The sequence below is a fragment of the Battus philenor genome, unplaced genomic scaffold (assembly GCF_028537555.1).
Source record: "Battus philenor isolate CCGP_79_NKW_IND1 unplaced genomic scaffold, ilBatPhil1.0.hap1 SCAF_30, whole genome shotgun sequence".
Taxonomy (NCBI): Eukaryota; Metazoa; Arthropoda; class Insecta; order Lepidoptera; family Papilionidae; genus Battus; species Battus philenor.
Genome location: NW_027181694.1, coordinates 6,252,815 through 6,265,414, shown reverse-complemented (window position 1 = coordinate 6,265,414; position 12,600 = coordinate 6,252,815). Strand labels below are relative to the sequence as shown.

The window sequence follows — 12,600 nt, the reverse complement described above, 5'->3', positions numbered from 1 at the left end:
AAATGACTTGTATCGCACCTTGCACAATAAATAATAAAAAACAGAGAAATAAAAAGAAATGGATTAACAGATAAATAGTCATAGTTGTGTGTTATGTGTATTATTTATGTATCTAATATAATTTTTAAAACGGTTTTTCTTTTTTTTTATTATTATTTATTAGTAAGAAAAGGATCAATATTTACCCACTTCCGCACATGCATCGCCCGCCAGCCAGCTGATAAATGCGTATGCAGCAAACAATGCGAATTACACAACTGCCACCACTCTGTGTTTGGCACTAATCGGTGTAACATAACTCCTGAAGATGCCCCGTGGAGGGGTGAAACACGTGTTGAGTGATTTAACGGTGGCAGTTGTGTAATTCGCATTGTTTGCCGCATGCGCATTTATCACAGCGGGCTGGCGGGCGGTGCACTTTGTTGCACGACTACCACTGCATGTGTGAAAGTGGCTAAATATTGGTAATTTTCTTACTTAGGATGGACTTCCGCAAAATAACGCCTTAATTCATTAAATATTATTTATTAAACTATTAATTATTGGAGTATAACATATATTAAATAAGATATATATACTGGACTAACATAGTTAAAGTCACAGGAAGCTGTGGGTTCGGTCTCTTTAAAATTAAACCAAACATCCTGTATATTAGTGATATTAAATTTTTTACGTGTCATACCACACGTATTTTAAATGTCATAGTTATTTAAATTCCGTAAAAAAAATTTAACTTGTTTGATCTTCTAACCCAAAGATCGATCCCGGACATTATCTAAAATAGATAACACTTTCAAATAAAAATATAAATACGACTACAACGGTATGATGTGTTTAGAGTTACATCAAAATGTTGAAACTAGTCGCGTTCATTTGCCTTGTCGCTGCGATTTCCGGAAAGAGTTTGGATCCCGCGGAATCTCTTTACGGAACGTACAAACTGATTTACCGATGGCCACCATTGAACAGAGAGATACCTAATTGCAGCGAATTAATTTTCTCCAAAATGGATTCCACTACAGCCTCCACAATATCATGCGAATGCGAAAAACCTTTCAATCCAGTACCCTTACACATCGAGGCACCTGGAAAGAAATTCAATTTGGTGACAGACGTTGTGAACAACGTCGAAGAGCTTCAAGAAGCCTTGAACAACAACTGCGTTTGTAAACCATCAGGTAAAGTCAGAGATGTGATTATAAAAGTCGACGAGAATTTCTTACTCCAATACGTTCCTGGTATATCCAGCGTGTTTCTTCACGGCAAAGTTGTACCAACTGCCGAAGAACTGTCCACCCTCATCAGCGGTTTTGCAGACTTAAAGGACAAGGAAGGTAGTCTTTTGTGCAAGTGATAAATTTTATATATATTTTGTATACACAAAAACATTATGTGAAATATAAATATATTTATATCAATGTATTTCATTTTCTTATTCTTCATACTATCTTTATTTCATCCGGAAAATGATATGCAAAGATAAATTATACCACCACCTTTCAGCCTCTCCTAAAAATTTCAAATGGCACTGGCTTGAAGGAGCCTGTATCCAGTGTAGAGTGCAAATTGCCAAAGTCATTTGTTTTGGTACCTGTGCCTGTTACATGCCATCTGTTCTGAGCAGTATGAAGCCTGTCAACTACCTTTCACTTGCCTTTGACTACGTCGGTTACATTCTTTTGTCTTCAAATATCCTTATTCCTGATTCAATCTTTTAGTATATATATACTATACTATATATACCAAAAGATAGAGAAGAAATAAAATTTCGATTGAGAAAGATTGAAGAAATACTTTTAGTGTACGTGTGTGTGTGTGTGTGTGCGTGTGTGCTTGTGTACGTAAGGGCGTATGCGCGTGTGTGTTGTGTGTAATTACTTAAATGGAAAGAAATTTAAATAACGATGTAATTATCACTATTGTTATTTCAGCAGTATATTCCACTGCCGACTAAAGCCTTCACCTTGATTTTCAATAAAATTAGTAAAATAGTGATTTTACTAGTCTTAAATATAGATTTAGCCTTTCTTACCGACACAGACAACTAGCTATTCAGGTGAAAATTATCAATTGAAAATTCTTTAATATAAAGGAAGCTGAAACTGTTTTTAAGACAAGAAACTGAAGAGGAAAAAATATCACTCTATATCAGTGTTTCCCAATGTGATGCCAACGCCCCACAAGGAGGCAAATTGATATATATATATATTTCATTACAACAAAATATCAAAATCGCTCAAAAGGATATTTAGCTATTTATATCTCTTCTTCGTATCTTCAGCTCCGATTCATTGTCGAAATATTTCAATATTTAAATTTATATAACCCATGTCAGCTGCTGGGAGATCGAAACAAATTACCGGTGTGAACAATTATTATTATTATTCCAGCATAGAATTAGCGAAATGCAAACACCGATCGTAATTAACTAACCGGCGTCTTAAGTATTGTTAGGAGTGCTGTCATATACGCGTGCATATATCCAACTTCTATGCAAATATTTTGTACTTTTGTCATATAATTTCAATAAATATGATTCTTTTAAAATTTCAAATTTCGAACAATGGCTAGGACTAACAAATAGCTTAGCCACCTGATATATAACATGATGTAATTCATTGTAAATTAATGTCAAAATAAACTTAAACCGGAACCGGATGTTACTGTGGTGTTACACAAACTTTTGTAATGTACTTAGAAATTAAGTTTGAATGTTAAAGGAAATCCGGTACATCAGGCGTTCAAGAACAATGTGTTATTAAACGGTTTTATTTAGTTCGACCCGTACGGAATTTATTTGTTTATTTATTTGGGTCAAAATTAGAAATTGAAATTTAAGCACCTTCCCATTGTCAGATTGATCTGAAATTTGGTACACACATTTAATTTAGATGACAATACAATATAATAAAATCAATAACATTATAAATCTAAGATGGCCGCCGATACAAAATGGCGGATTACATATTTTTCCTTAACCCCCTCAATATGGGTATCAAATGAAAGGGCTACACTAGTAAAACACGATGATTATGTCAAAATTTAAAATTCAAGATGGACGCCGTTCCAATATGGCGGACTAGGTACATATTTTTCCACAACCCCCCAAAAAAAGGGGATCAAAAAACCGTTTAACTTAAAAGTTTTTTAAATGTATTTTTTTATAAAAATGAAACACTACGTCGATATTAGAGACATCTTTGTCAATTTATAATTGAATTTTATAAAATGCCATTTCGTATATGTACCCTTAGTGTCTTAAGTTGATGATTTATGTTACAGAAACTTCCAGTTTAAACCTTTTTAACAAAGTTATTGTCGCTCAACAGTGGGCTATGCTAGGGATTTCTCTTAGACATGGATGCACAGATCGCGGCCCGCCGGTTGAATACTGGTGGCCCGCCGACAACAAAAATAATAATCTCGTACATTCGAAAACATATTGAATCCTAATTATTATCATTTTTTTTGTCTTTAATGACCTATACTTCTTGCGGCAGGCCCGCCATCAGTTCATGATTTGCCCGAGTGGCCCCTAGTCTTAATAAGTCTGTGCAACCATGATCTAAGATATCGAATTATAAATAAATAGATCCGTAGAAGAATATAAATAATCAACGTAGTCGAACTATTTTGGAGATGAAGTGGCAATATACAGTCAACATAGAGTACAGAACTATTATAATTGTCAGGACATCCCACAGGGAAGCAATTATAAAATAGACACGATAGAAGTTTAACATTTTCGCAAAATCAAATTTATAAATAATACTGTTAACAATAATATAAATAAATTATTATATAATAATATTCATTAAAATGTTTTGAAATTAGAATTTTAGTCTTGCATTACATATTTAAAGATTACCTAATAATTCTTACTACATGTGGTTTAAGTGGAAAATTAATTTTTTTAATATTTAAAATTATGTATATTTCATAATGGCTTAATAATTTTAAAAAGGTTAAGGTTTTAATGAAATCAGGCGTTACCTCGCGGAAGTCCATTCTAAGTAAGAAAAGGATCAATATTTAGCCACTTCCGCACATTCAGTGGTAGTCGTGCAACAAAGTGCACCGCCCGCTGATAAATGCGCGTGCGGCAAACAATGCGAATTACACAACTGCCACCGTTAAACCACTCAACACGTGTTTCACCTCTCCATGTGGCATCTTCAGGAGTTATGTTACACTGATTTGTGCCAAACACAGAGTTACGAGGTTAAGGTTGTGTGAGATAAATAAAGATTGGTAAACACTGGTGTAGAACGTCCACCCACTAGTGGGATGGCATATATATACTGGTACGAAGTCATATATCACACGTAAAAACAAGTGCGAAAGCTCAAATGAGTGGCGGAGCAGCTGATGTAAACAAAACAAACGATTTCGCTGGCCGACGCTACTCTTCACCATCTCAGGCAATCACTCAATATCCCGTGTATGGGGGTTAGAGTGGGTAAGAAAAGGAGAAGAAAGGGGGACTGCCACACTTTCCTGAGGTTTTGTTACAAGGTAACAAGTGATGTAATTAAGTGTAACAAAACCGTGTAACAAGTGACGATGAAAGGGTTGGCGATGAGAGAATGTAATGTAAATGCATGCTAAGGATGTAAGAGGGAAGAAAGAGAGAAATTGTGAAGCAAGAGAGAGAGGGAGGGGTGAAAATAGGAAAGTTTATATCCCTGTCCCATTTTGTTCCCTGATTATTGATGCATGTGTATATATCGGTGTTTGTGATATTGTAATACGTATGTCACTGTATGTGGGAATATTTAAGATTATATTTTAATATTTTGTAATAGATTACTTAGATTTATTTTTATGAGAGTGGTATCCCTTCGACTGCCAAAATACCATGTAAGTTAGGTGAGGTGTATGCACGATGTGATCACAGGTGTCATGTTATTTGTAAGGAAAAAATAAAGCATTTTCCGTTGTTAAAGATTGTTTTGTGCCTCAAATTGAGACCCATTCCCATATATAAAAATATTTATGTGTGTATATATTTATAAATACAGAGAGAGATAGAGAGAGACTGGATAGATGAGCACAACGTAAGAAGTGTTCTAGCAGTATTAGAGAGAGAGAGAGAGAGAGAGAGAGAAATCGGTAAAGATTAAAGGAGAATAAAAGACAGGTAGATAGAGAGAGAGGAAGGAGAGTAAGACAGAAAGTGAAGGGCGAGAGTAAAGTGCGAGAGAAAGAGTGGGCGTGGAGTATAAGGAGGGGGCTATAAATGGGAGAAGAGTATAATTTTTTATTTTCGATTATTAATATATAATAGGCAGGCATGCATAATTGATATTCTATATATGATACTAGCTGATCCCGCAAACGTTGTTTTGCAAAAAAAATATTTTTAATTTTCAGTTTAAAAATAAGGATTGATCGTAGAGGGGTGAAAATTTAGGGTTGTATGTATTTTTGTATGTTGTATCATAAAAAAATAAAAACAAAAAATTTCATCAAAAAAAAAATTTAAGGGTGAACAAACCTTATCACTTAGGGGTATGAAAAATAGATAGTAGCCGATTCTCAGACCTACTAAATACGCATATAAAATTTGCTAAAAATCGGTCAAGCCGTTTCAGAGGGGTTCAAGTTCGAACACCGTGACACGAGAATTTTATATATTAGATTCAATTCCCCGACCAAAATCGATGACTGTTTTTTCTTCTTATCTAATTTCTGACTTGATCACGCAGCGAAGCACCAAATCATCATCACATCACATTCATTACTTTCTCGCTGACTTCAGGTCTCTTTACAACACTTGATATACTTTTTTTAATATTATAAGGATGTATATTCCACATACATTAGCCTCTCTGTCTGCGCTGTAAATTTTTTGCATATTACAGTGTTTACTAAGTCTCTTGATCTATTTTAACGACGCCATAACAATGTCTAGTTTTTAAGATTACGTTTCGTGCGACCACTTCCTCATCACTACTCCATGTTGGCATCAAGTTGTGCGCCAGTATCTGTGCGACGTCAAATCTTGCGATCGCGTCTTGAGTCTCGTCCGTGCAATACACGCACGTGTGTGACGTAATATTGCTACCGCATGACACTGTTGTACAGCACGAGGGTGTCTGTTGACGGACAGCGATGACCGCCTCGCTCTCCAGCCCCTGAGCCTCGTGGATGATGAGCGTTGGACCTGTCTCTGTATCCTTGGCTAATAAGAACCTTTATCGACTTGTGTGTGAGTTATATACAGGATGTTTCTAAATTTCAGGCTATATACCTAGAGTAGACGAATATATGCCTTACATGGTATAGTTATAAAAAGATCCAAGTCATGTTTTAAACACAAACATATTGATAAAGGTTTATTGACCTCTTTTTTACAAAAACATTTAGATTTCATATAACCCAAGGGGTTATCTTGTAAATGCTACGTACCTAAGATATGTAATGAAGTGATTGCAAGTATGACTATTTGTTATATAAGATTTTATATTTAACTGCTCACATATCACATGAAGCGATTTTACATCGAGTTAAGACGAAAGGTTATACAGGGTGATTGGTTATGTATAAAAATCATTTAAGAGTATAAATCTTTAGATCAATTTTTAAGTAATCAATGACGTAATGATTATATAGTATGAAAAAGTCGTATAAATATATATATACTAGCTGTTCCCGCAAACGTTGTTTTGCAAGAAAAAATAGGGTTTTAATTAACAAAAAAATAAGGGTTGATCGTAGAGGGGTGAAAATTTAAGGTTGTATGTATTTTTGTATGCTGTATCATAATCAAATAAAAACCAAAAAAGTTGTCTAAAAAATAACTTAGTGGTGGACCACCCTCATCACTTAGGGGTATGAAAAATAGATAGTAGCCGATTCTCAGATCTACTAAATACGCATATAAAATTTGGTAAAAGTCGGTCAAGCCGTTTCAGAGGAGTTCAAGTTCGAACACCGTGACACGAGAATTTTATATATGCGTTATATATATATATATATATATATGTGTGTGTGTGTGTGTGTGTGTCTTGAAGGCTTTACCTAAAAAGGAGTATTTCAACTGTTTCGAAGAATGGAGATATCGTTTCTAAAAGTGCGTTTTATTGAACTAGAATTACTTTGAATAATATGAAAGGTTTTATAAAAATAAATATGTGTATAATAATTTTAAGTTTATTGTCAATACATAATAATGAACGTTTAGTTTTTTTTACTCTCTTCTTACGAATAAACCGCAAAGACATTTAGATGATTAAGAAATTTTTCTTTGCATTTCTCTCCGTTTCAAACGCGCTGTATATTTCTTAGCAAAAACTTCATTTGAGAACGGTTGCGATATGCAAAGAAAAATATATTTTATTATTTCATTTCTTTAAAGATATCGGGGTATTTATTTTCTTGTATTTAATACTAAGTATATAGAACAATCCGTAACGTTTATTACAAGACAAACGAAAGTGACCCACATTGCCCAACGAATTAGCAGGTTGAAGTGAGAGTGGGCATGCTTAAGGGACACACCTAGTGTGACAGCCAGAAAAAAAGGCGATTTTTGGAAATTAAAAAAAAAAACTAGTAGATCAATCGTTTTAAAATTTTGAGGGTATATATTAATACATGTTTTGAGAATACACAGTATAGTTTTTGGAATAATATATTAAATATTTTTGAAATAACACGCGATCTCCGGCGGCGCCAAAAAAAAAGTCCTCCACTGCTGGAGTGATTGCAGCCTTCTCCGTAGATAAAACCTAAAAAAAAAAATTCTCGTTAAACAAAAACATATTGTCTGTACGATGACTCTCGGACGAATCAAAAAATCAAAAATTGACAAAATGGCGACATGTTGAAAAAAAAAAGGTAAATTTTACCCAAAATTTTGGTGGATTTTGGCCTACCAAAATCCGATTTTTGATTAGATCAAAAAACTGGAGGGTCATCGTATGGAGAACTATATAGAAAAGATGTGAAAAAAATTGATAGCGATCGGATCATTTGTCTCCGAGTAATCACTCTAGCAAATTGCTATAGCGAAAAAGGCTGTTTCGAGAAAAACGCGTTTTAACCTGGACGGCGTGGGACATCCCCCCACGAGGTCAACAGACGACCTTGTTAAATTACAAGACGTTGAATTCAGCCCTCTCTCAAATATTTGAAAATCTTTTTAGACACCTTTGTCCAGTTGTGGGCATGTTACTGTTAAAATTATGATGATATATATGAAAGACCAGAATGTCTCGGATTTACATGACAAATGCATAACAAATTTTGTTTCACACACACACACAGGTACACACACACACACAGGTACACACACACACGCGCGCGCGCAAACGCGCACTAATGCACACACGAACACGCGCACACATGCACACACTCACACACACACACACATATTGTTAGTACAGTCACACGTTATGATCGAATTTCAAAACAATTGTTTTTATTATAGAAATATTTTTCCGGTACTTAAAACAGTCGGAGTAGTCTTTTCCTGATATAACTTTTGCAACCTTCTTACATGTTGGTTTTTATATCCTTATTCGTATCAAAACGGCATCCAAGCATTGGTCTTTTGAGTTTACTGAAAGCCAGAAATACCACGGAGCATAATCAGACAGATATGAGTCGAGGTTTCGGTAAAAAAAGTCGCGAAGAACCAATGCAGTATGACATCGACCAATCGATACTTGACGTTTTTGAGACACAAAGACATCCTTAAAAATACTTTGGGCTAAATCAAGTCGTATTATACTATTTTGACGAATATTTAATCGAATCAGGCGTTACCTTGCGGAAGTCCATTCTAAGTAAGAAAAGGACCAATATTTAGCCATTTCCGCACATGCAGTGGTAGTCGTGCAACAAAGTGCACTGCTCGCCAGCCCGCTGATAAATGCGTATGCGGCAAACAGGTGTTTGGCACTAATCGGTGTAACATAACTCCTGAAGATGCCCCGTGGAGAAGTGAAACACGTGTTGAGTGATTTAACGGTGGCAGTTGTGTAATTCGCATTGTTTGCCGCATGCAAAAAAATTACCTGTCTTCCTAATGCCCGAGAATTTTAAATGACAATTTCATCTTACATTTTGATTGCAGTAGTATATACATTTATCGACGTTTCATTCAATAGAGACACTTTTCAAGAAATACGCTTCTTTCAAAGATATATATGTAGAGATATAATATAATCGCCACGCTTGGCAGGCGATTTGGTATATGTATATACAGGTGTGTCATAAATCAACGTATAACCGAAAACCGATTGAGACGACACGGGCAACCGCGAAAAAATAATTAAAATATGGCGTGTTAAATAAATAAATCGATTTATAAGTAGATAGGAAAAAATTGATTTTAATAATTTTACTAACTACCCTATTGTACAGGGTTTAGTAGCTCAGTCTAAATAAACACAATAGAGGTAGGCTATATAAAGATACTATAGTTGAGCAGGTGTAGCCACAAGGACTGATATTTGCGATCTTAGGTCACGGGGTTCATTCCCGTGAAACTATCTCTTACAACTCACACTTTTTCAGCCAAGCATAGGCCTCCCTCCAGGATATCAATGTGGGTAATGGCAATCCTATATAATTATTTATTTACTTTATAGGAGATAGACAGTAACAAAAGGCAGTAAAAAAGTACAAACTTAGAAGCTTAGAAATATAAAATTAATTACAGTTGTTACCTTATAACTATCTCACTGAGAACACATAATGATTTATGGTCAAACAATGAAAAAACAAATAAAAATAAAAACATTACTAGACAGGGATCAAAGACTACGGTTTATACATCTATATTATGTTTGTTTATATATTTATATTATGGTTTAAATTGTATTGTATGTACTCAGTAATTTGGAAAGAAATTGTTTTTTTAAAAGATAAGAGAGAGCACGAGAATATATCAATATCGCTAACATATGAATTGTGGAGGTCACACATCCTGTATAAGGGTGCACGTTTACCGATATTTGTCTTAGCCGTTGATAAAAAAAGAGAGATCTAGAACGCGTTCTTTCTGCTTCTAATTAATGCTTAAAGATTGTAATCTGAAGAATTGAACCCGCGACCCATGATCGTAAATCTCATTCCTCAACCGCTGCAATATGTATATTCCATAGTTGTTATATTCTGTAAAATAAACAGTGAAATACTGCATAAATATTTCTCAAGATTCGACTTTGTCTATAAATTGGACAGACGACATTGTAAAAGCCTTGTGAAGGCTTTTTATAAGCCACTTTATACAGGTTCTATTGTAACTGTGAGAAGCCAACCAAATATGTCCAACATTGGACGTCAAGCAGCTGAAATGATAAAATGTAATTTATGTAATGTATACTATATCTTCATATATCATGCATAATATACTATATTCTTGGCTCTAAAGTTCTAGAATGGATGCCCTGGTATTGAAAGTGAAAGATGTCGTGTAGATAGACGGTGAAGAACGCTTGATGTAGACGACTTTTAAATGATAAGAAGAAATACAGTAGACTTTTTTAATTCAGTTTCACAAACATCAAAAGACGTTATATTGCGTTTGAAGTTTTTACAAACAAAATGAGCAACCAGCTCTTTGCAAATACGACTCTTATTGAAGTTCTAGAATATATATTTATGAAATGTATAATAAATACAATCTAATATATAAAATTCTCGTGTCACAGTGTTCGAACTTGAACTCCTCTGAAACGGCTTGACAGATTTTTACCAAATTTTATATGCGTATTTAGTAGGTCTGAGAATCGGCTACTATCTATTTTTCTTACCCCTAAGTGATAAGGGTTGTTCACCCTTAAAATTTTTTATTTATTTTTTTGACGAAATTTTTTGTTTTTATTTTTTTATGATACAACATACAAAAATACATACAGCCCTAAATTTTCACCCCTCTACGATCAACCCTTATTTTTAAATTGAAAATTAAAAATATTTTTTTTGCAAAACAACGTTTGCGGGATCTGCTAGTATTATATAATTTACACTTCAAGACATTTGAAAAAGAAACTTTAAAGTTTAATATATCTTTATTCAAGTAGATATTTGCATTCGCTTTTAAATCGTCGATTATTTGTAACATTATAAGCAGCAAGCTACTAGCTAGCTCGATGCTATTTTTAAATAAAGTTTAACAATGCTTTATGTATATATTATAATATCAACAGTGTAAGTCAACAGACCAAGTTATATTTCTATCAACTAAATACTATTGAATGATATTATAAGATTCACTTAATAATATACATTTTATTTTAGATTTTATATCTAAGAAAAATAAGATATATGACAGGGGTGACCAAAGTTCTTGATAGTTCGAGCCACTGTTCGAAATTTGAAATTTTACGCCACAATTTAATACTCATTTAATATTAAATTTTACAAAAATCATATTTATTGAAATTATATGTCAAAAGTACAAAACATGTGCACTGAAGTTATATATATGCACGCGTATATGACAGCACTCCTAACAATACTTAAGACACCGGTTAGTTAATTACGATCGGTGTTTGCATTTCGCTAATTCTATGCTGGAATAATAATAATAATTGTTCACACAAGTAATTTGTTTCGATTTCTCAGCAGTTGGCATTGGTTATATAAATTTAAATATTGAAATAATTCAACAAAAATAATTATTCAAAGAGCCGAATGTGACTCGCGGGCCGCAGTTTGGGCACCACTGGGCTATGATATCTTGTAGAACTTTATTATGTATGCATACATTTAGATACATACATGATTTGTAACTTTTTGAATATGGAATCTAGTTGTTACGAGTTTATTTTTATTTGTTATATATATCATATGTCTGTCACTATTTTTAATAAAACATTTTAAATTTTGTCACACAAATAATATGCATTGAAAAGTAACCATTAGAAAATCAATTCCTTTCAATATATCTCTCAGAGAATATCTAACTTTTAAGTTATATGTTGCTAAGTAGTATGATTTTGATATAATCTATTTAATGTTGCTTTTTTCTACAGTTTAAATACATCCTTTTGTATATGTAATTGTATTTGAATGTCTCTCTAAACTTATCTGGTAACATTTAGAACTTGTTGCACTAAGCCTTCGTGATGTGATGGATAGGAACATCTGCATCACCATATCAGTCCATAAATGCCCACAGCAAGGCTTAGGCTTTCTTCAGACATAGCCTAGATGATCGGTTTTGCACTACCCGTATCTAGGTACTTCACGGAACCTCCACTATATCACCGAGCCACACTATGTCGCCACACAAAAACCTTGAGAACCTTATTAAAAGATATAAGTCCTAACCAGATAACAGTGGAATGAGGTACAAATTGGAAGACTATGGAACATAGAAGTAAACGGAATAAAATATATTATAAAGAATGTAAAGCAAAAACTGGAATGCAAAATTAAACAAAGTAAAATATAAATGTAATAACACATATATATATATATATATATATATATATATATATATATATATGCGTGCGTGTGTGTGCGTGTGTGTGCGTGTGTGTGTGCGTGTGTGTGTGTGCGTGTGTGTGTGCGTGTGTGTGCGTGTGTGTGTGTGTGTGTGATTATATTGTGATTATGTTGTGATATATATTTATACATTTA

General features: G+C 33.8%; 1 protein-coding gene across 1 annotated transcript; it reads left to right on the top strand.

Annotated features, from left to right (window-relative positions):
- The first annotated feature begins 850 nt into the window (after nucleotides 1-850).
- LOC137927290 (uncharacterized) lies at nucleotides 851-1,354 on the top strand. Its single transcript, XM_068771074.1, has one exon. It carries the CDS (start codon nucleotides 851-853, stop codon nucleotides 1,352-1,354), a length of 504 nt encoding a protein of 167 aa, XP_068627175.1.
- Nucleotides 1,355-12,600: the final 11,246 nt, after the last annotated feature.

Excerpts from the sequence above, each read along its gene's own strand:
- LOC137927290 (XM_068771074.1), top strand. The coding sequence starts at position 851 with ATGTTGAAACTAGTCGCGTTCATTTGCCTTGTCGCTGCGATTTCCGGA.